General features: G+C 34.3%; 3 protein-coding genes across 3 annotated transcripts in view; 2 read left to right on the top strand and 1 right to left on the bottom strand.

Moving 5' to 3' along the window:
* Positions 1-10,028: 10,028 nt before the first annotated feature.
* Positions 10,029-10,580, bottom strand: LOTGIDRAFT_171215 (hypothetical protein; the record flags this gene model as incomplete). Its single annotated transcript, XM_009047409.1, has 1 exon — positions 10,029-10,580. One exon carries the CDS (start codon positions 10,578-10,580, stop codon positions 10,029-10,031), a length of 552 nt encoding a protein of 183 aa, XP_009045657.1.
* A 5,455-nt stretch (positions 10,581-16,035) lies between these two features.
* LOTGIDRAFT_171216 (hypothetical protein) lies at positions 16,036-18,443 on the top strand (the record flags this gene model as incomplete). The annotated part of the gene is made up of 2 exons (XM_009047410.1): positions 16,036-16,462; positions 18,424-18,443. The coding sequence occupies 2 exons, from the start codon at positions 16,036-16,038 to the stop codon at positions 18,441-18,443; spliced, it is 447 nt and encodes a 148-aa protein (XP_009045658.1).
* A 5,919-nt stretch (positions 18,444-24,362) lies between these two features.
* Positions 24,363-26,032, top strand: part of LOTGIDRAFT_171217 (hypothetical protein) — a gene marked incomplete at both ends in the record, with an annotated part of 13,359 nt that continues 11,689 nt past the window's right edge. Inside the window, one exon of the mRNA XM_009047411.1 lies at positions 24,363-24,429. Coding sequence (XP_009045659.1) covers positions 24,363-24,429 — 67 coding nt within the window. The remainder of the gene's footprint in view (positions 24,430-26,032) is intronic.

Genomic DNA, 26,032 nt, shown 5'->3' on the forward strand with positions numbered 1-26,032 from the left:
ATACCTTTTCTTAGTGAAATTACTCATGAAGTGACTTTCGGATATAAAGGGACACGTTTTGCATCTATTTGACTGGGCACACCTTCAGCATAGAGGTGTTTCGACATAATGTCTGTTTTTAGCTGCTATCTTTACTAAGGTGAAATTTTCAATGTTTCGTAAAAATCGCTTAGAATACCCACGCTCTCTTAGTTTCGAGGAAACAATCGTACAGGCTTGATTAAAATCTGTGCAAATTCGATGACATCGTAAAACCTGCGACTTAATTATACCAGAAAAAGTATGCGTTGGGTGAAATGAGCTCTTGTGCAGGAGTTGGTGAGTATCAGTTTCCTTAAAATATACCAAGTTTATTCGTTTCTGCCAAGGAGACTCCTTTGTAAACAGTGCGGTATCTAAAATATCTATACTATGCTCTTATGACTAACGTTGGCAGTATGTTTAATGGATGGATGATGATTATTTCAAAGAGTTACCAAAACTGCTCTATCGAGTATGAAAATATCAAGAAAGCGACCAAAAAACAATGGGTCAAATTGAAAAAGATAAAACCCCACGTTCCCACTCTGTCATGAAAAGGTTTGCTTATGAATTTGCTGTCCATTGCAGTCCCCCAAGTTTGCAGATATGTTTTACTGTTAAATGTAAAATCATTGCGACTAGGGCGCTGGAGCTGTAGAATTTCTTTATCGGGTCTGTTTGGGTCAGGGTTTCTTTCCAACACTTTACGGACTGTCATTAACCTTGTAGTATTATCGATATAAGTATACATAGAAAACACGTCGATCGAAATCAAGATTGCAAAATATTGACAAAATCAGTTGTGTCCTCAAGGTAGGCTCGGTGTTGGCATGTTAGTGGCAGTAAGAAGTGGTCAATGCATTCTGACACTGTATATGACTCACTATCATATATAATATAATCGGACGACCTTTCGGGAACCGGTTATAGATAAACCACTCTTTGGCAGGATTTTTAAGGATCTTAGGCAAAGTATATATTATAAATGTCTCTGACGACAATCAGTTTTGGCAGAAAGGTAGTCATATTGCTTTTGTCTAAGATAACTTGATTAGACCAAATTGCGAAGAATTGAACATTCGTTGAGAATAGCTCTTGCAATATTGGATAATGCTTAAGATTATTCAGTTGATGCTCAGCCTCTGAAATATAATCCTCACGATTCAAAATGACACAACATGAACCTTTATCACTTTTTTGATAACTATTGTATCGTCTTGTGAGATTGGCTGTTAATAAAAAGGCAGCATGGGGTCTGGATGGAGATATACGCCTTGGTTGGTGTTGGCGCTGGGCTTGTTCGTCTTAAGTATGCGCAAAAGGAAGAGAGAATGGCAATGGTTTGATCATCTGGAGACTGGAGAAGACTGTGAAGGCGTAAATGGCGAATCTGAAAGGGAAAAGTTTAGAGTGTGCCCTCTCTGTGTGAGCGTTTTCCTGTATCCGGTGGACTTGGACTAGGTTAACTACGTGCTCGTTTCGGGGTCTGTTTAGAACTAAAGATCTCCATCCATATCGGTAAAGATATGGGAACTGTTGGTTTCATTGATGTTTTGGTGGCATTTGGTAATAACAGACTGGAGTTTCCATAGGAGCGACGGGCCCAAGGCAGGGCATAGGAAACGATGCGATCGACTAAGGTGATGATAATGACTTTGTACGGATGGTGGCGAGCTTCTCCCGTAGAGTGGTTTGGAAGTGGTCGATCAGAACCTGCGTCAGCTTAGAGGGCCATGTCTGGTTAAGGGATCTGATATTCTCGTCGACAGCTGAGGTTTTCTTTGCTGGACGGATACAACTATTCAACTCAGAGTTTGAAGGTGAACGCAGGTTGACCTTCCTTCAGGAAGTAAGAAATGCTAAGTGGTTGATGTACTGCGTCGTCGGTTATCTCTTGGTGGGTAGGCTGGGTTATTATCGTTGGGTCGGCGATGTGGTGGGACATAAGTTGCTGAATTGCTAGGCTGTCGGTGATTCGTATGTGGTAAGGCTCGATGGAATAATGTTAGCATTAGAGTGGAGATCAAGGAATGCAAGAATGCCAAATGTTGGCGTGTGGAATAAGTTGAAACTTCAAGTGAAAATGCACAAATATATATATTTTAAGTAACAAAACTAACAATAATATAAAAAAAAATATAAAAGCAAAGCAAAAACTTACATATGAGATACATACGCCTTCGATATGATAATCTTCAACAGGTGTGATGATTTTATTACTGACCAAAACACCTTGTGCCGTATTACCGTGACCATAATACCTTCTTCCCGTATTACTTGGAACATAATACCTTGTGGCCGTATTACTGTGAACATATTTCCGGTGACCACATAGATACATGACTTAATCTGCATAGTTATTAACCTGTGCTACAAGTTCATGTCGTTTTTATGAACCAGTGTTGTGTTTCTGAGAACAGTGCTGTTTTGTGATAAATGTTCCTGACATCCAAGAAATTATTAGTCTCAGAAACGGGATTTTCTTTTATCTAAGCTAATCAGTAATAGTGTTCATAGCTCATCGTCGAAATTTGAGCCTTCAAATCCATGTGTGTCCAGCATTATTCCGGTTTGAATGTTAGGAATTTTTTCTTGACACTGCAATATATATAAAAGGCATGTACATAAGCAGAAAATGAAATATCTAATTGAATATGTTATGAAGGAATTATGCGATTTTGTACATTTCAAGTACTTCTGAAGACTATTTACATATACTCAAGACCCATGTCAACCCCCAAAATGTCCCATTATATTTCCCTTTTCCTTAATAATATACTGTATTGATATTGTTACATATGGCTACATTTGACTGTTATCACGATTGACTGTTTAAACTCCATATTTTCTCATCCACTTCATTGTTATTACTTATAAACTTGCTGATACCACATAAAAGGAAGATTTCATAAGAATAGACAACTTCATGAGAGTATTGCTATTTTCCCCTCGTCATAGACGAATTAATTCTAGCTATCTGAACCCAAGCCCCATCCCTATAAACATCAGTTTTACTTTTCTGAATGAAAATACTCATGTAAGAAAGATAAGAACATCTGATCTTCGTATGTTTAGTAACTCACTTGAACGTAGAAACCCACAGAAGGCAATTAAACATGCACATATAGTTCTTAAATTGAACAAATTAGTCTCAGAAAACATTCTCTCGTACATATTTATCAACTAATACTTAATAATAGGTTCTTTTTATTGACTGGTTTACTTAATTTTCGCTTCCCAGACTCCAAAACTTTTTTAACTAAACCTGAATTAGTAGGGGAATCAAAATCTGCCAGATCATGGGCCCATTTTAAACTATAAAATGCACTAATAATGGTACTAGGAGTGTTGAATAATGCCTGCCAAATACAAAGCTACTTGAAGGGATTTAGCCGGTAAAATATCATACTGCCTTTATATACAATCGAAACCACCCCTTGATTGTCTGTGAACCATTTTACACGACTACCTTCTAATACGTTCAATAAAGAATTCAAAACCCTTTGGACTGCTACGAGCTCTCGCCACGTTGAACTTTTTGTGCGTTCACAATCCAACAACATTCCATGAGCAACCCCATTTATGGTTGAAACCTCATATTCGGCGTTGGAAGTACTACTAGCGTCAGAATAAACTATCTTTGAACCTGAAGGATAATAAAATGTTTCTATTATTCAAATTATAGATATTATCCTTCCAAAATTGTATTTGTTGAAGACTTAGACTACTTAAACTTACATAGGAATTCCAAGAAAAGGCTTTCAAAATATCCATGCTTAGAAATTTTGTCATTATTAAAGAAACATTTCCGATAACAACAGAAGTAGAGATAATTTGACCAGCTAAACTTGCTAATGAACTCGTCCAAGATGTTTTGATTTAAATACAGAATTTTCAATGCAAGAAATAGTATCTAAGACTTTAATAAGTCTCCTATCTGGAATAGAAATAGAACCTAAATTGGAATCAATATTAACACCTAACCACACCAGGTTCTGGACCGGATACCATGTTGATTTCTCAACTTTAGGAACAAACCCACTTTCAATCAGATCTTGTTTAATCTGTGAACTAATATTGCGTCATCTTTATCCACACAAGTTCCAAAACCATCATCAAGATACATCACAACAAATTTCCCTTCTCCCCGCCATTTGGCAACTAGTGGCCTTGTTACCTTAGTAAATACATATGGAGCCGAACACAACCCGAAAGGCAAAACTAAGAATTTGTAATATGTTATAACACCATCTATATTCCAAGAAACGCATAGGAATGTAGTGTGAGGTAAATAAATATCAATATGATGGTAAGCAGAGTGTGGATCGTGAGAGTGCATGAAGCCGTCCGGTCTAAGCCCCTGGTAATTGACCAATTCTATAGAGTTAATAAAACGGATTGATAATACAGTTGGTTCTTTTCTTAGTTTAAATTACAGAGCATCTAATTCACTACATTCATTCTATTTTACTTTTAGTTATATACTTTTTACTTTTTACTATTTGAATTCATGACAACACTGGAGGCCATGAGCGGAAGCATGGGTGAACTTCTAATATTCTTCCTAAAGTCCATTTTCCACGGATAGCATTTTGATTTTGAATTATAACAATGTCATTTACACAAACATTACGTTTTTCAGTGTTATCAATAAATATATTCGATGATCATTGGGCAGCAAAGCAGGGTGTTTAGAATCATAGGAGACAAAAGCATCATTCAATCTACCTCCAACGCGTAAAATTCCATCTTCATCTGTAAATGGGCTTAAAGTTTTAAAGTCCCTTTTGTTGACGATCATATAAACTAAGTTGCGCGCGCTTAATCCAGTAAGTTTCAGAGTTAACCAATTCTTCAGCAGATAAAACTTCTTTTCTTTCAACAGCATTTCTTCTTTTAGCAGATAAATTCCATATGAATCTTAAAACATAAGCAGTTACTCGTATCAGTTTGTTCCACGTTTACAGTTTATAATATCTTCATTAACAGTTACAGCACTCACAGATTTACGAATTTCCATTTCCATATCAGTATCAGCTACTTTAACAGTGTTAATAGGCAAATTTTCTTCTAATAAAAAACTTGGACCATTTTTCCATCTTTCAGTTAATTGACTAGCAGGTATACCACGTGAAATATCATCAGCTACATTATCTTGTGAACGAATATGATAAATGAGCAGGATCAGTTGTATTCTGTATTTCACCAATTCGAGATGAGACAAAAGGTTTGTATTTTCTGGCTTGGCTTTTTATCCAGGCAAGAACTATCATACTATCTGTCAGGAAAATAGTTTTCTCAAATTTCAGTCGTGTTTCTTCCATAATAGTTTTATAAAGACGAGTAGACAATACAGCAGCTTGTAGCTCTAAGCGAGGAATTGTAAGTTTCTTCAACGGTGCTACTCTAGATTTAGCAGCAATAAATCTAACATAGTATTCATCAGAGTTTGTTTTCCATCTCATGTAAGCACAGGTACCAAAAGCTTCTTCAGATGCATCAGAAAATATGCAAAGTTCAGGTAAGTTAACAACTTCTGGAGGTGTCAAGCATCTTTCAAATTCTATACCATTTAAACTGTTCATTTCAGCAAACAAACTTAACCATTCAAATTGCAAATATTCAGGTAAGGTTTGATCCCATTCTAAACCAAGTTGCCACAGTTTCTGCATTCCAATCTTCAGTCGTACCAAAAATGCAGCAGCAAAACCAATTGGATCAAATAATCTAGCAATTTGACTCAAAATTCTTCTTTTTGTCAAACAAACAGGAACATTAGATTTATCAGCAAATTCAATCTTGACTTTATATGAAAAAGTGTCTCTAGTATTATTCCAGACGATTCCTAAAACCTTTTCTTCATTTATATCAGTCAACAGTTTCAAATCTTGATTTTCAGGAACAGGTAAGCAGTTAAATACTTTATTAGATATCCATCCTTTAACTTTATATCCACCATTAGCTAGTGCAGAGTAAATATCAATAGTCAGTTTACTAGCTTCATTTACAGTTTTAACTGAAGTACATATATCATCCATAAAAAACATCATTTTCTAATACTTTGGCAGCTTCAGGTAAATTAGATTTTTACTTCTTCAGTAGTTTTCTTTAAAGCCATCTGAGCCATAGCAGGTGCTGGCTTATCACCAAATGTCAATACAGTTTTGACATATACATCAGGAGGTTTTTCAACAATGAGATTTCTCCACAGGAACCTATGAACATGTTGATCTTCTACATGAATCAGTACTCTGTAATACATCTTGGAAATATCCCCACAAATAACCACTTCATTTTCTCTAAATCTCAGTATAACTCCAAATAAATTGTTGAGAAGATCAGGACCTTTATACCAGTAATCATTCAAACAGTGACCATTAAAACTGGCAGACGAGTTAAATACTATTCTTACAGGTGTACTTTTTTCTCTGGTTTTATAACTTCATGATGGGAAATATAATGAACAGGACCTTGGTATTCAGTAATTTCTGAATCTGTAAGTTTTCTAGCGAATTTCATATCCACCATTTCTTCAATTTTACCATTATAAATTTCAGCATGTACAGGATATTTCAGCAGTCGACGTTCAGTTGATTCCAATTTATTTTCAGCTTGTATTCTATTATCAGGAGGTAAATTAGGGTCTTTTCTCCAAGGGTAAGGTATTAACCATTGATTACCAATCTTCTTACAGGATTTCTCGATTATCTTAGATTCTTTAATATCTATGGGACTGAGACCACTTTCTCGGCAGCAACAGGAACCCGAAGCAACACCCATTGCTTCTGTAGTCCAAAGGTCAGCCATATCTACCGAACCCGACAATCCGACATGATTCTTCAATATCTTCACCAATACACAGAATTCCTAAAGCAGTAATTTGAAAAGATCTACCAGTATCCATTGAAACTATTCTAAATTTATACAGCTTGGTTCTAAGTTCTTCAGAATCTCCACCAATTTTTGTCATCACAATACTTATATCTTTGCCTTCTAATTGAAGTTGTTCAGCCATTGATTTTCTAATTAAGCTAAACTGGGCACCAGAGTCTAACAGGGTATTTCCTCTAACAGTATTACATTTACCATAGATATCAACAGTTATTACAGGTAAAATAGTTTCTCTACTATTCAGCATTGATGCAATTCCTACACTGTGGTGTTCAGGGCTTGTTGTTCTATTAGTAGGATGAAGTAATTTATGATGAAACAGTTTACAGCGACTCCCATTATAGAGTTCAGTACATTGGCGTTTGTTTTCTCGAACAGTTCATTACACCATGATTTTTACCAGAAATTTTCGAACAGCTCAAACAGGCATGATTATATTTCAGAGTTTTAATACGATCAGATATAGATTTGGATAGGAAATTACGACATTGGTCTAACCAGTGATCATTGCTTTTACAAAGCCAACATTTATATCGATTGGTTTCAGCAGGTCTATCATCAAAATTACCATGATGTATGTTGAATCTTGAGTGTTGACCAGATGATCTTAAAGGAGCAGTAGCACGAATACGAAACTTCAGCATTCATCCATTCTAATAAATCTTCTAAATCAGCAGTCTTTTTGTCCTTTTCAAGATATCTGAACATAACTTTCTTGTCTTCCGTGTTCATCTTCTGTTCAATTAAAGCTAACATGTGATTATTGTTCATATCATTAGGTCTGCCTATTTCTTTAAGTGTGTTACAACTTCTTCGGACAACATGAACTAATTCGCAAAAACGTGCATCTTCACCATCTCTTAGTGGACGGAAACGTGATAAATCTTGGGTAATACAGTCAGCAATAAATCTTGGATCTCCATACATTGAGTCTAAATATTCAAAGGCAGCATCATAATCAGAACCTATACCACTTATCAATTCTAATGGCTTATTTACCAAACAGGAACGCAGTAAAGTTATAGCATCTCGTTTACTATATCTCGATGAAACTATATGCAAAAAGTCTGACTTAAAAGTATAATATTCACGAACATCTCCACTAAACTTTGGCATCTTCGGTTTCTCCATTTTAAATTGACAAACATCTGTAGATTGTGTAGGGTTTCCACTGACAGAATTACTATTCAGGCTAGTTGAAGCAGTAAGACCATTCATATTCTCGGTACTCAGAATATCAGCATCAAAATTATTCGGATTGACAGCAGTAGAATTTCTCGGATTAACAGCAATAGAATTTCTCAGATTAGCAGAAGTAGAATCTCTCGAATCCACAGAAGCACTTGGATTCGGATTATCATCAGCAGAAGTACTTGGGTTGACAGCAGAAGTACTCGGATTATCGTCTATACTGTGGTTGTCAGGATCAACAATATTATTTACATCAGAATTCCTCAGTAGGTAATGAATTATCAATAGGGGATGAAGAGGGTGACAGGTTTATTTGATCAGGGCTCTGGGGAATTTCAACATTCTGGGTTTTGGCTTGGAACTCATCATTTAAGTGTTTAACATAATCTTTGGAATACATTTTTAATGTTGTGACCTCGTTTTGCACATCATCCAACCAAATTTCTGCAGTTTCAAATTCATCCTCGTCATCTAGCATTTGAGTATATGAAGTATGTTTTTCCACCAGATTATCAAATGCAGTGTCTATTTTCAACACTTTTCAAAATTTCTTGGATTTCTTCTATTCCCCTTTTTTCATTAATCAGTCTATCTAGTACTTTCCCTAGTCTGGTAATAGCAGCTTTTCAGTTTCTTCTTTTCTTCTTGGCTTCTAAGAGCAAGGTTTTCAGTTCCTCTGGTGGCATGTCTAATTTTCAAAAATTCAATCAGTCAAAATTTCACAGGATATGTGACAGATAAACAAAAGTTCAGTAAATGTGACCAGTTTCACAGCAAATACACAATACGTGCCAGTTCTGACTGAATTTTCTCAAATTTCACTAGGATACAGATTAGCAAATATAATACAGTCATTAAACACAGTAGATTAACATCCAAATTTCTTCAGCATTTCTCCAATCCCGAATTCAAATTTTTGTGGATCGTGAGAGTGCATGAAGCCGTCCGGTCTAAGCCCCTGGTAATTGGCCAATTCTATAGAGTTAATAAAACAGATTGATAATACAGTTGGTTCTTTTCTTAGTTTAAATTACAGAGCATCTAATTCACTACATTCATTCTATTTTACTTTTAGTTATATACTTTTTACTTTTTACTATTTGAATTCATGACAACACTGAGGCCATGACCGGAAGCATGCTTATTACAAAAAGTACGGATCAGATTAAACTTATGAAAATAAAAGGAAACATTTTGGAACAGTCAATTCAATAGTCTCTTGCAGAACAGAGTGGATATCAAAATTAAAAATCCAAGAATCGGATTTCAAGTATGACAAAGCGATACGGATATCTTCAAACTTCACAGATAGTTTCCATAAATGCTTATTTACATGGCGCAAATCTAATATAAGTCGTTTCTTCTCCGAACTCTGTATGGAAACAGAAAGTGGATTGACAACAAATGGAATGGTATCGCATTTGCAATCAAACCCCTTTTCTCTAAATCAAGTATGGCCTTAGTTACAAATTCTGAGCTCTTCGATGTCGAAGAATTATTTCCCAACACAACAGAAGGAGGAGTAGACATAAAAGGGATCTTATATCCGTCGGAAATGACGTCAAGTACAAAACTACTGCATTCCGTACTTCTCCAAAATTTTAAATGCGACTTAAGTCTACTTTTCACTATGATAGCACATTGGCCTCGCTCATATTCGAAAAAATCATCAGTAAAATACTCATCTTTAATCACTTCCGTTGTGGTCTCATTTCCTTGGAGTGGATGAGCTGGAGTTGGATCCACCTTTGATGTTGGGGCATGACTTCCGGAAATGGCCAAATTCTCCACTGTATCTAGAATTGGTTTGGGGACGAAAAGAGCGTTGGCCAAATCCATTAGAGGAGAAACCAGGAGGATACATTCCAAAAACAGGAAAATTACCAGGGTTTTGTGAAAGAAATCCATCACTCCTGTAAGAAGAACTAAAAGGCACATTTAGAATTAAGTGCAAGTTTCTGCTTTTTCTGGTTTTTGCGTTTCACAACCTGTAAAGCTCTGAATACTGCTTTTTTAATCTTCGACTCGTCGTCGGAATCACTTGCAATAGGATTAGCAGAATATTGACGCACTGTCTCCCAACCCCCTTCCGAAGTATCAGTCAACTTAATTAATTTATTTCTCTGCTTCAATTTCTCAATCGTTTCATTCAAACATTCTTTAGCATAATCAGTTTTGCTGTGCTGCAGAGCCCACAAAGTTTGTGTAAGACTATCACTAACCTCCGAATTGAAAGTGTATTGAACTTTGTTCCCAATTTTAGACCATTTATGCTCAGTGTCTAATTTAAGTTTTTTCACTTCGGAATAAACTGCCAAAGAATTACCTTGAACCTCATTTTGAAAAGCATTCAATTTCTCATCAATCTTCGTTTCAAAATCCAGTAAAATATTACTTCTATCTTCTTTTAATTCTTGTAGTTGATTTAAAACAAGTTTCAATGTACTACCAATACTTTCTGTTGACTCGTCAGTCATGGTAAATAACAACACGTGTGAAGATAAAACGAAAAATTCACGTGCAGAGAGACGGTGACGTAGCGCTGAATGATAAACAAAGCATTCCTTTGCTATTTATAACATCTCCAGATGGCTGACTAGCAACAGGAGAAAACAATTCTAGTGTAATTCATTTCATTCAACCCACAAGAATTTAATTTCCCATCATGACTAGTACTTATACCATACTTTTTCTCTATATCCACTTGACGTCTTTAAGATATTTATTGTATATTTTACTCTGGTAAAACCATCTTTATACTCTCATGGTATCATTATCATATTGATCTTTTAATTACTTAAAAATAGTTTTGAATAAACATTTTGGTCCTTACCATACAATTTCTTCAGAAGACCAAAATACATGGAAGCGTTAAGAAGTGTTCCTTCGATGTCTTAACCCTCCATATCTTTTTATCATATAGCGTTATATTAAGGACTTACTTAATTAAGGTAAGTAGTATCTGTATTATTCTTTAATTCTATTATATTTCATAACATTGTAATATAGTATTGTAGCATAGAATATTATATTAGTATTGTTAATTAAATTATTATTATCAAATTAAACAGGACTTTGTTTCATTGAAACCCTGTACCGAGTCCATCGTCTTTTGCCTTCTCGACGATTGTCACTTAAGATAATTGGGGGCTTGTCCGGGAACGAATCAAAATACAAGTTTTTAAAAAAATCCGTTATTTCAGTTTAGAATTTGGTATCTTAATCAAATGTTCTGTTCTGAACCCTAAAATGTTCTGTTTAAATCTATTTGCTGTAATATGCTAATTGCAATCTATAGTAGGAGATACATGAAACTTATCTACATTTACTTTAGCTATTTTTTTAATGTTTGTTGAAAGATAACGTACATTTCCACATAAATTATTAAATAGTGAATATATTATAATAGGAAGATATTTTCACTGTTAAATAGTGCTCAATTCTTTGAAGAGCAACATAGACATAAATCTAGTATATATATATATATTATTCGAATATTATAATTCATTGTTTAAGGTTAATTTTTGGATTAGTTTATTACTTTCAATTTTTCACATTAATTTGTTTCAAGTATTGTAACTTGCTTACATTTAAATTTTATTTGTTCTGCGATACATGCAATTTAAGCATTTCGTGGTCCCTCAATTTTCTATTTCACAATTAAGATAACAAAAGTTATATCATTGGATAATTGATTTAGCTTTCTTTAAGTTAATAAAAATTACACTTTATTAAACAAAATTCAAATTAAAAAAAAAATGGTTTTGAAAATGGATCAATTTTTAAAATCGATTTCTGTAGATAGTTAATTATCTTTAAAGAAAAATGAACTTGTCGATGTTTGCAAACATTTCAAAATTGAGGTGAAAACCAATATGACTAAGGTTGAAATGCGTAGAATATTGGTTGATCATTTGGTTGACGAGGAAATCTTGGAGGAAACACCGCTAGAACACTTAAGTTCTGATCTACTTTACTCAAACGCTTGGAACTTGAAACTAAATTGAAAGAGCGTGAACTGTCATACAAGGACAGACAACTGGAATTGAAATAAGAATTTGAAAAAGTGGTAGAAAATATCAAATGTCCTAAAAAGGATTGGACATTGTTACTACAAAGTGTATTGATAGGCAAGGCACATGAAACCTAGCCACTTACAGCACTAATTACGACTTAGTGAAAATCTGCATTCTTAAAGCCTATGAGCTGGCACCTGAAGCCTACAGACAGAAATTTCGCAGTTCTAGGAAAAATGACACCTAGACCCACGTTGAATTTTCAAAAGACAAAGAGACACAGTTCAACAGGTGGTGTCTATCAAAGACCACCAACTCTGAATTTGAGAAGCTAAAACGATTGATTCTCATAGAGGAATTCAAAAGTTACGTTCATCACGATATAAAAACACATCTTGATGAACAGAAAGTGGGTACATTAAATGAAGCAGCTATCTGTGCCGATGACTACGCCCTTACAAAAACACGTTTCATAACAAACAACAACATCGTCCAACCAGAAGTACTCCTCAAATACCATCAAATTCTACAGTAAAACCAAACCAGATATCTTTCAACAAGAATGATAGACAAGACACTCTGAAACCTCCAAGCCTAAATCATGGTATCACTTGTGCTTATTGTAAGAAGAAAGGACATTTGATAGCAGAATGCCGAACTTTAGACAGAAAAAAATATGGTGAAAAATTAGAATCAAGTACCCTACTTACAACAGAAATCGAAAAACAGATATCATCCCTGATCCAAGACAACACACATGAAAATTACAAATCATTCCTTTCAACAGGATTTGTGGCTACAGACGAGGATAAGAAGATAAACATTCTGAGAGATACTGACGGATCTCTTTCTCTATAAAAGGAAGCCACTATACCAACATCGATAGATGATTTTACTGGTATCTACGCCATCATAAGAGGTGTAGAAGGTGGATTTACCAAAGTGCCATTATACAAAGTTCATTTGAAAACCGATGTTGTCCCAGGTGGTATATCATTGTTATTGGGAAATGATATTGCAGGTAACAAAGTTCTACCTGAACCTATAATGATAGGACAGCCATTAGAAGATAACCAACAAATTAAAGATGAGTTGGTGAATATTTACCCTGCCTGTGTTGTAACCCGATCTCGAAACAAAAAGGAAATTGAAGATAAGGTCACACAGAGTCACGACTTGTCGGATTCATTTTTTACCAAGTTATTTGACATAAATATTGCTCCAAAGATCTACCACAAGGAAATAATTAGTTTGGCTCACAACACCCCATTTTCTGGACACCTTGGTGTTACCAAAACTTACAACAAGATTCTTGAGCATTTCTATTGGCCAGGATTACACAAGGATGTGGTCAACTTCTGTAAAACCTGTCATACATGTCAAATGGTGGGTGGCACCATTACGTCCGATTCCAGCATTTGCGGAACCTTTTAGCAGAGTTTTAATAGATTGTGTCGGGTAACTCCCAAAGACCGAATTAGGCAACAGATTTCTTCTCATCATGATCTGCACTTCGACTAGATTTCCAGAAGGCGTACCCTTAAGACGAATTACCAGTAGTAACTACCAAGGCGTTAGTCAAGTTTTTTTACTCTGGTTGGTCTTCCTCAAGAATTTCAATCAGATCAAGGTTCGAATTTCATGTCAAACTTATTTCAACAAGTTTTGTATGAACTCGACACCAAACAGTTAAAGTGCTTTTCACCCTGAATCGCAAGGAGCGCTAGAGAGATTCCACCAGACCTTAAAAACAATGATGAAAACCTACTGTTTTGAAAATGGACCTGAGTGGGATAACGGAATACCCTACTTACTATTGGCGGTTCGAGAGTCTACCCGAGAATCATTAGGATTCAGTCCTTACGAATTGGTGTTTGGTCACAAAGTGCGTGGACCATTGAAATTGTTCAAAGTAAAATGGTTGGCCGAAAATCCAGAGATGAATCTCCTTGATTATGTCAGCAACTTCAAGGCAAATTTCTTTAAGGCGTGCGAATTTGCACGTGACAATAAGGAAGCATTCCAAACCAAAATGAAAGCCTGGTATGAAGGAAAGCTCTGTTAAGAAGTTTCAAGCCAGGTGACAAAGTTTTAGTGTTGCTTCCTCTCCATGATCAACCTTTATGTGCAAAATATTTCGGCCCTTATGTCATTGAAAGCAAAATAAGCGACACTGATCATATTGTTCAAACACCACGATAATGATACCATGAGAGTATAAAGATGGTTTTTCCAGAGTAAAATATACAATAAATAACTTAAAGACGTCAACTGGATATAGAGAAAAAGTATGGAATAAGTACTAGTCATGATGGGAAAATAGCAATACTCCCACGAAGTTGTCTATTCTTATGAATTTTTCCTTTTATATGGTATCAGCAAGTTTATAAGTAATAACAATGAAGTAGATGAGAAAATATGGGGTTTAAACAGTCAATCGTGATAACAGTCATATGTAGCCATATGTAACAATATGAAATGTCAAAGCGTTCTACTATAATACGATGCATAAGCGTCCATTTTAGAAGGGTAGTCTTGCAAGCATAAACTTGAACATAAAATTCATTTATATATGAATATATGTATATAATACGAACGATAAAATTGTTATTGTCTGCTTTTATAATTATAAATATTAAAAAAAGTGAAATTTGTGTTAAAATAAGTTTCGTTTTGTGAAATTTTAAAATGTTAATGTAAAATAAGAGGCAAAATTTGTTGTATTTTTTCAAATACCAAATTAAGGATACAAAACACCACGAAAATCTCACGAAATAAATTCTGTTCTGTTGCATTCAATTTGACTTCCTGATTATTTTGATCGAGTCAAGGCCAATAACTCAGATACACCTCGACGACGAATTACAAAAAAATAACTTATCCGTGATTCACACACACCTACTATTTTTTTTTCACATGCAAACTCTTAATAATTACTATTAACTGAAATAATACGATAGGCTATATCAAATCAGATAAAGTCTCTTTCGCGTTATTTGAAAATACAAAGAACAATGCAAAATATATTCCCAGATAGCAACGTAGGGGCTTGAAAGATGAAGATGATACGTTTATTTACAAGAGTAATCATGTGGAATTTATTTCCTTAATGTTCATTGCAAGTAAGTTTTTCTAAATCTTTTGTTGTAATGTTATTTGTAAATGATATTGTAAAGATATTTTGTTTTGTAAACAAGTTTACGTGTAATACAATAAGCCAGTGGAAAATTAGATTTATTCGTACATTAACGAATTTAAATTTCCACGCCATAGGTTTGGATCTTACGTTTAGAAATTTTTAAATTGCAGAAAGTTTTGAAATTCCAATTGAATTATTTAGCAATTAAGTAAATTAAAGTGATCTAACTTGGCAATATTTAAGTACGCTAATATCGCTATTCTATCAAAATCGTGGTTCAACTCCTTAAATACAATAAATTGATTATAATCTGTCCAACTCGTAACTTGCAGAGGCGAAGTCAAACATATATGTGTATAAGAGTATATTCAAAATTAAGGCGTAACTTTTGAGACTTTTTGTTACTAAGAATAGAATATATTATACTACGGTATAGGTACTGTTTCAACCATTATACTGAGAATTCGTGTATACATTGTGTATATTTATAGTGGCGAGAAGTATTATACTATCCAATGCGCATGCCATATGTTTCTCATCTATAGCCGTATAGAGAAAAGTTGTGACTAACCTATTTCCACTCAGTTCAACACTCACATTCGTTCATTCATTCATGATAAACTTATAAACGTGGATTGTTAGTGAAAATGTAAAATGTTTCCGTTAAGCGGTTTTATAACCTTTGAAAATGTGATGAAAAATGTTATTGTGTAGTATACGTTGTGTATTCTAATCAAGAAAATGAGCTCTCTTGAAACTAGTGAGATAAAAGGCGAAATGCCGAAAGAATCGAAAACAACTCGCTTTGGAAAGAAAAAACAGAATCGGGCCAAACGAGCTAAATCCGACGGATTTACTTTAGGAGTGGATATAGCGCTGCTTGAAGAGAAATCGACCGAAACTGTGCACTTTTTACAATGGATCCGTAACCCCACAATACAAAGTCTGGCAAAATTAAGGAAATGTATCAAATTTAACGAACGGAGTTGGATGGAAGATTTTTTAACGTTTGATGGTCTTGGATTATTGTTTCAATGTCTCAATAATTTGGCTAAATGTGAAAATCATCATCTAGGAGACATGGTGCTCAAAATGCAATGTGCTAGTTGTATTAGAGAAGTAGTTAATTCTCAAAGTGGATTCGATTGTTTACTTTCAATGAAAGACAAAGCTGAAAACCTCTTTGGGAAACGTATTGCATTTGGTAAGTTTTATTGTTAAGTTATACTTTTATAATCTTGGATAGAAGATTCCGACAAGCTTTGATCTTTCATGTGTACCATGTTGACTTGGCAAGTTATTGACAGAAGCAGAACCCTTGGTGGTTTCAGAAAGTTTAGACTCTAGAAACTCTGGTCCTGACATTAGATTTCTACCCTGAATTATTATCATAAATGTGGACTAGTCGCATTTTTGACAGAGGTAGAACCGTTAGGGGTTTTAGAACCAACAGAGTGGAGACTGCCAGAAGCTCTGGTCCTGGAATAGGACTTTTACCCCGAATTGTTGCCATGTGATTAACAATTTGGCAGAGGTAAAAACGTTGGTGGTCTAGAACCACAGTGGAGATCAATGAAATCTTTATGTTATCATAATAGTTACATGTTAATTGGGCAATCTTTTGACTGAAGCAGAACCTTTGGGTGTTCCAGAACACAGTCGAGACTTTCAGAAGCTCTTCACCTGATTTTAGACATCTATCTTCCCTTAATGATCACGATCGTAAAATGAGGATTAGGCATAAGCAGGACCCTGGTAATAATCTAATAACTGTTATCATGTGAGTTACATGTGGACTAGACATTAGACACATTTTTGACAGAAGCAGAACCAAAACAATTGAGACTTCCACCTGTTAATAGACTTCTAACCTGAATTGTTATTATGAAAGTTACATGTGGACTAAGCAAATTTGTGACAAAAGTTGAAATTGTGCCAGTCATGTGAGACTTTACAGCTTTCAAGAAGCTCTGGTCCTGGCATTCTACTGACTTCTACCCTGAATTGTTATTATGGGAGTAACAAGTTGACTAGACAATTTTGTGACAGAGGTAGAAACTTTTGGGGGTTTAAGAACCAACAGTATCGGAGTGGAGGACCCCACTCCCACTGCTCTGCCATTAAACATCTAGGAAAATTTTCAACAGAAGCAGAACCGTTGGCATTAGACTCCTACCCAGAATTGTTATCATCAGTGTTGAAAAGACACTTTTTAGCAGAAATGTTGTCAGTTGCGAGTCTCTCAAGATTACTGGTATTTATGTAACCCACGCTCTCAGACAAACTGAGTCGAATGTGTCATTAAAACCATTCCCAGTGAAGTATCAAGTCTTTTATTCGTATTTCAACATCATGTATTATTCTCCATCCTATCTTCGAGAACATCAGCTAGCACATTTTACATGTTCATGCTTTTCATACCATATATCCACATGTAAAAGGTCTCGAGTTACATTGGCGTTGGTGTAGTTCAATGTAGCGTCTCGAGTTTCGTCTGAAAACATTGTATTTGTGCTGTTTTGATACTAATGACCTTATACATGGAACATTAACAGCTGGATGTCAAGTTGACATGCTAGATAGCACTGGCACCAGGTGTCCCAGAGGATGATCATGTCCTGTCCTGCAAGCATCATCCAATTTTATAGCTTTTATTTCCACCATTCTTATTTCCTTTGTGGTGTTTTTGAAAATCAGAATGATGACGTTACTATCGTAATACCATTTAACTTGAGTGGAATTTGAAATGTTGAAAATGGTAGTTATAAAGCCTCGCGATAAACATGCTAAGGCCAAAAACGTTTCGTTGAAATTAAATATTCAGCGAACATTGTAGACTATAGAACGATATACAGATTTCACTACCAGGATAAATCACCCTATTATTGAATTCTAGTATGTATATCAGTCATTAGTAACTATATTATTCACAGAACACAATGTTAATTTTCACCTGTTACAAATTAACAAATCGTTAAATTCCTACTTTAAAGGCTATCGTGCTCTTTAACCGGAAGTTGAACTGTGAAACCACTACTTGTGTATCACGAGAGTCTTTTAAACACATCATTCACTTGACATATTATCCCTTTCATTGAAAAGCCATACAACCGTCTTAAAAATTGTTCCAGCAGTTTAGCTCCAAATTTCTGTATCGTATTTCAGAATTAAACTCCTATATCTGATCGTCCTTCGATAAAAACGTAAACGTTTCGTATCAGTTTAGATTGTTGTCACATCCAGTTCACATATAGTTCTAGTATGTGGGGAATGGGGGTGCCAGCCACTTCCAGGTGAGTCCAGCCAAAGAACTATATGGCGCGATGTTCCTCTATGATCGTGAGCATGTTAAAAACGACTAGTGATGACAGACAAAATAATGCGGTTGTAGACGTTGTATAATGAAAAACCTGATGGATCATCTGGAACTGATATGGATCAGATAACGCGATGCTATGCAAATATTTAAACTAAAATATCTTTCTTTATGCAAATCAGTGACCAATAAACAAATTGTCTGAATCAAATTGGCTCAGACATATAGGATTAATGAAATAAACTGTGTTAAAATGTTGGCACACTATTTGCTATGATACCACTATATCGATCATTCGGTGTATTTAATTGACTGCTATGATGAAAATACCTTCTATCTACCCTAGTCATGCCTGCAGGAGAGGCAGTAAGCTCATTCCTATTTAACACAATAAACAATAGCCTACATAATATACAAACATAGATAGAGGTATTACATTATAAAAAATATTGACATTTCACTACATTATTATGACAAGATTTATAGCTTGCTAAGTATTAGGTATTTATTCCTCGTTGTAGCTGTGTTTGAATGACATCTCCTTAGTGTGCAGCAAGTTATAAACATTTCCTGTTCAACGTCTAATATTATTGCTGAAATATTTCCTATGTAGATATATGCTATTTTGTCACGTTGTGAAGCCATTTTGCTGATTTTATGTCGCCTCGTTGACTGGTACATTATTGGCTACTGCTGCTATAATATAACTGGATTTTAACTTTTTTCAATAGCTTTTTGCACATTAACAACATCACGATGACCAGTGCTGTACGAATATTTGTTTAAAATATTTGTCAAAAAATTCCATGAATTTATCGACTTCTATTCGAAAAACCAGCGGCTATGGTGAAAGATTTTACGTATATATTTCACAACCTTATAGTAGATTTGGTCTGATATAATATAATATATATATATATATATATATATATATATATATATATATATATACTCCCGAAAGATGTCTTACCGTTAATAAGTCGATCCACTAGTCAACTAACATTTTGGAATAGATGGATGACAGGATCAGCGAGAATGCAAGGTGTTACTTTTGTTATAAATGAAGTTGTCCTAATTGCCATGATAAATATAATAACCAATTACTATCCATATGGACTATGAAAAGAGGGAATTGAGAGACGCAGAATAACAAAATTTCTATCTTTGTTTTGAACATTGCTAGATTCCAATTACTGTAATCTGATAGCATCCCCGCTGACGTCTTTCATAAAAGTTTGACCGAAAATACAATTGCATTATATTTTAACTGTAACTGTCCTGTAAGTAGTCAATGAAAATGATTCTTCTTCCAGATAAGCAGATATGTTTATTTTTATTAAATCAGTTAAGTGGACGTTTCAAATGTTGCTAAAGGGATTATTGCAAACTACCATTTCAGACAACGAACATCCATCAAACAAATACGACAATGTGGGACAAATGTGATGGAGTAGCCACCTTGAAATAAATAATCAAATTGTTTGCTTGGATAAGAAGATATATTACATATAAAATGAGTATGAAAATCAATAAAAGAGAGGATTCCAAACATTAAGCTTGAGGGATTATGAAGACTTGAAATGTCTGTGATTTGTATCAGTTTCAAATTATTTTAATCTACATCCCTCGGCAATGTAGTTAATATCTTTATACTGCTATTTCGAAAGGAAATTGGGTATATATTGTTAAAGTTGATTACACAGAATTGATTCCCAGCTGAACTATTATAACTCGTTTTAGCTTTAGGTGTAATAAATAATGCCATTTAAGTTGAAATAACTTTTAGGTTTCGAAACTTTAAGTAATGCGAATATCCATCAAACAACGATTTTGGACAAACAGATTAAAGTAAAGCCACCTAAGATTATTCAAATGGAAGGAAAAAGCACTTACTTCCTCTGTGATCGATTGATTAAAGGTATACTACCAAAAATTGAAATTTTTAAACTTGGTTAAAATGAATCTTTGTTCATCAGGGATTTACCTGGTGTCATTACTATACAAAGGAATCCTATAATCCAATAAATCCATAAAACTAAGTAATTTTGAAACATGCTTAGAAGCGTGTTTAAATAATTATTTAGTTTAATGGCTCTAGCGTCTTATATAGAGATTCTGCTATTTAATCATGGCACCTGGTAAGTCTAACTGATGAATATATGAACTTGTTAGTCCAGTTCGAGACTTGAAATTTTATATCTATTCTAAGAGGTAGTGTATCCATTCAAAGGATATCAATGAATACATGGGTTTCTGAGGGGCTTTGTACATAAACAAGATAATATAAGTATCAGTGAGTAATTCACACAACTCTATCGACAAGACTAATCGTGTTTGCTTGCTGTTCTTGGTCTTTTCATACCTTGACTCACTGTGTTGCTCTCTAAAAAGGGTTCTTTTATTACCCTATAGTGGGTGAAGGGATATCAGGTTTAGGTTTCTGGGTACGGAAATGACGTCATTTAACTTTTTTTCGATTTTATTTAAAAACTAAAATTTGAGGTCACAGGTCACAACAGAGTGTGAATGACAATATGCTAGAGAATTTGTAAAAGTTATACAACATCCGGATAATTATAGAAGTTAGTTCGCTCTTTTAAATGTATGATTCATGTAGCAATGCATTCATTATTCAATGATATTGTCAATTTCCTTATTAGAGTTTTCTCCCACCCCGCGTCGTTAAAGCTGTGATAACTTTGATTACATGACTGCGATATCGTGTCGTGTTTCTATGAATAAAATATGGTCTTATTATACTAATTTAATTAATTAATTATCTTTAGTTAGGGCGGGAATTTGACTTTCTTAGATCTTCTTCTATATCTCTGATTTATTGGTTTTATTATCAAGTTTCACTTGTTTGGTCTTGAAGGATAAAAAAAACGTTTTGTTAATTTTTTTTTTGGAATTAAAGACAGTCGCTCAACTAGATAAAATGGGGCACGTGAACTAAAGTAGGTAAGGGCAACTCCGCCGGGAATTTTTCTGTAACATAGGCTTTCATGTATTCTGAGACTCATCTATAAGTCAATTCAATGCTTGTTAGTCTAATGTGTTTTCTGACGGTGGGGGCCCATGTCCTTGGTTCAACCTGTCTCTGTGATTGTGTAGCCACTGATTAAAAATCAACAGACATTGGATTAAAACCGATAAAATATAATCATACAAAATCTATTTATATCTACCCTTTAATATCGCAAACAACAGGAAGAAACAGCACCCAATGCAAAACCACGTCTATTTTAAAACAGAAACTGACATTGTCCTAAGACACAGTATTACCCAATGACATAAATACATTAATATTTAGTGACAAACGGAGTGAACGTAACAAGATCCCTGATCAGGCATGTATTTGTCACATTTAAATAATCGTGTGTTGATCGTATCATTTAAAATATTATATATTGTCAATTCACCTTTGTTCAATATGACCTATCAACTATTTCAGTTTTAGAAAAGGAACATAATACATTTTCTAATACTACCCTTTTAAAACATAAATAACCATGTCATAATACAATTTTAACAGACAATAAACACATTATTCATTCCATGACATGCACATGACACATAATGACATTATAATATTCAAATTGTGTATGCATTTATTGTACTCGAATATTTTGACTTTTTCTTTACAACAATCATAACTGATATTCTATAACTGATGAAGATTTACATAATAAATTTTATATTAAAATAAAGAAATCCGTTCAAGCAAAACAATTCCGCCAACCAAAAAACCAACCAATCAAAGCATGGCAAAATCGAGAGTAAAAATTGTGTAGTAGTGGATTCCTCCAAAGAAAGTCAGGTGTTTTAAAAAGACTAAAGCATGGTCTGCTTCGTGCGCGACGCCTGCGACTACCACAATGGTAAAAACCTTAAAACACAACCAGACCAACACACGTCCGACCAAACAAACCAGCCAAAATACCAGAAACAGATTTATTGTATTTATAAAGGAGTTCTCTATAACGACCATAAAATTTCCTACATGACATTGTTAATATTCGACCTCTAGCTAGGAACTCCTCATAAACAGAACAAGCCTAGCATAGCGGATGAGTTTCTATATGGCAATAACTCAAGTTCATAGCGACTTTAATAAAATATAATTATTCGTTGATAATTAGTAACATGAAGCAATGATTGTTCGACAGCTGTCTTTTTTTAATTCTAAAATTACATTCCATAAAGAATTCAATTCAATAATGAATATTTCTTTTTTACATTATTTAAAACCATGAAATTTTATACTTTAAATTGTTCATTGTTTTCATGTCGCAATGTTCATGATTGTCTCATGTGAACTTCATTTCAGAATTTATATCGGCAATTTGACAAACGGGCGTTTTCAGATAAACAAAGGGTAATAACAATCCCTATAACCCAGAAAAAACCTTCAATTGCTTTTAGTGGCATATTAGCCAACCGTTTGACCAATCGTTCCTTACTCTAAGAAACATTTATTTTTTTTAGCTTAGACAATCACTAAATGTATTTACAGCTCACTGTCGAAATTATCCGCGTTTTAAAGTTAAAATTTTCCTGAGACTGTTAATATAGAAAAGACATATATATATATATATATATAGAAATAGAAAAGGAAATTTTTAGTTTGAGGTATTATATTCCTAAAGGAATTATGCAACTTTCTTACATTTCTAGTACTTCTGAAGACTATTTACATAAATATATACAAGACCCAAATCAAACCCCGTAAATGGCGAAATTTGCCCTTTAAGATATGCAGTATTCTAGTATAGCGACAATGCCTATTTGGGACTAATGTATTTGTTATGACGCTGCTACAAAATAGGTCAACTTGTCTGCAACATGTCAGCCTGTCATCTATAAGTGTTTATCTATATATGTTCATGTATTTTAATTTCTATAATGAAATGTATAAAACTACTCTGTCACTCTATGTGTTCCCAGTATCCAATTCCACACTTCAATGATTAAACACCAGCAATGTTTTTTAAGCAAAACCTATTCTATTCTCGACAACTTTCGCTGATTATTTTTTTCTTTATTTTAAATGCCCTAAGTGTGTTCATGTTCATACTGTGACTTCAACAAAACAATGAACAACTAAAATTGTAAAGTGCCGTTACATGTTTGTCGCACAGCTTTCTGATCAACGATCGCCACCCTTGACTGAAACATCTCTGTCGTTCCAGCCTCTGATAGCTAGTTGGACAGATGTCGGCTGCTGTAGAGACAGAAAAAGTAGCCCCTATTAAATAGAGATTTTCCGCATCTCAGCAGGTGCAGTGGTTTTACACCGAATTAGATACCAATTGCCAGAAAGTCTATTGGGCGCGTCATCGAGATGACAAAGTATTCTGAATACTCTGTATGTGTAACAGCACTCTGTCTGAAACACTCTCTAAGGGTCAATGTGAACAGAAAACTTTCAGTAAATAGATTCTAAAAAGATTTTCTGACATTTAAGACATAAAGATCTACCATTGAGAGTCCAGAGACAATTTTTATATAAGCTGATCATGACAGGTGGCTGCAATATCATGTAAACGATGGAACAATAAAATTAATAATTGTGATGACAGTAGCAACACCTGTACCGTGTCACAACGCACTGTGTATATCAATCGGACAAAACAAAAACTGTCAGAAAACAACATATAAAACACCGTATCTAGATTGCATAATATAGGTGACAAAAGAACATTAATTATGCTTTATGGTGTGTCGTTTAGCAGTAATGAATAATTGTAACTATTTAAGTTTTGTGTAAAAAAAAATATGTTTAGATATGGTATCAAAACAGAAAGAGCTAATAGGCGTAATAGATAGACATATTGAAGATCAGTATGAATCAGGTAATCGGGTATAGTGGAAGCAATCAACTGTTTGGATTGCGCACACAGTAATTCAGTCGCCACAATAGATTATTACCAAAAATATTTGACCTATTATATATGATTTTTAATGTGGCTGGAATGAACATACCGATACAAACTTTATTTATATACAAAAGAACGTTTCGTTCTATCAATTTATATAAACTCCAAAATGTGGTCACCTTTTTGGCTAAGTTAAGGCACTTGATTTTATTGATATCCATTTTTCATATAGTATTTTTGAATATTATGCCATTAAAGGTATACTACGTCTTAGGATGACAAAAAAATTAATTTTTAAACTTAGCCAAAACGAGTCTTTGATCATCAGTGGAATTATCTGGTGCCAAAACTATATGACAGAATCCAATAAATCAATAAAACTAAGTTCATAATCCATTAAAATAATTAAATTTAAAACATGCTTCAACAAGTTTCAAACATTATTTAGGTTAATGGATATACCGTCTTTATAAATAGATTCTATTCTTTAATCATGTCACCTGGCAAGTCCAACTGATGAATATATACTCTTATTGTCCAAGTTTGAGACTTTATATTTTATATCCAAGAGGTAGTAACCCTTTAATAAATCCGTGAATCCAATACTTTCTGACTTAATTGAAAAACATCCTGATACAACCACACAGGCTGTTGTCGGGGATCTTGACGTATTGTCATCATTATCAAATGATTTACTATAAGTTGATAGAGAGCTGGCCAGTGTAAGAGTAAACTGATAAGAAACGTCTAATTCTACCATAATTATATTTATTGAACTGAAGATGTGGCGAATGACCCTTGATAGTGTAATGTTTTCATAAAGGCATTATTACGACTAATTCTTAAGGGACGGATTCGTCATTTTCGGGATTTGGGTCTTTAAACAGTAAATAGTCTTCAGAAGTTCGTAAGGTGTAATACACATAACAAAATCGCAATACACACTACAGCGTCCCAAACATTTTGAAAACCAATCCATTCCGCTCTTATCTATGTTTTTGTAAGACTTTCGTTCATTAACATAACGAGGAACATTAGCTGATAATAGATTCCTCAATTCATTGTATCTTAAACGATAAGGCTATCGACTAGCCTTTAATAGGCCAGCATGCGTTCAATAAGGTCAATGATTTAGGATGCGTTAACACCTCGAAAAATAACAAACAATTCAAAATCGCCTGAATCAGAGCGTATCACAATGACTCATCCCATTACTTTTGGTGGGTATAAGTGATAAACAAATGTACCTGATATTGAATATTAAACTTATAAATAATACGTTGAAATAATAGCGTTAAAGGTATTATCCCCTGAAATAAACTTTTATAGTTTTTATGCTTATGTACATGCCATGATCATACACGCAAACATCCTACTTTTTTTAGTGAAGAATACAACTATGAAACGTATGTTCATATACATACCATTCCTCGACACCTTTACATTTACAACTAGGACAACATAAATATTGTGTGTGTTTGGAGGGGGGGGGGGGGGGGGGGTGTCAGGTCGACTTGGGACTTACAGAACATGAAAGTAACTTGAATTTTACCAGTTGCTAGCAACTAGTTGCATCTGG

Source organism: Lottia gigantea (assembly GCF_000327385.1).
Source record: "Lottia gigantea unplaced genomic scaffold LOTGIsca_111, whole genome shotgun sequence".
In the NCBI taxonomy this organism is placed as follows: Eukaryota; Metazoa; Mollusca; class Gastropoda; family Lottiidae; genus Lottia; species Lottia gigantea.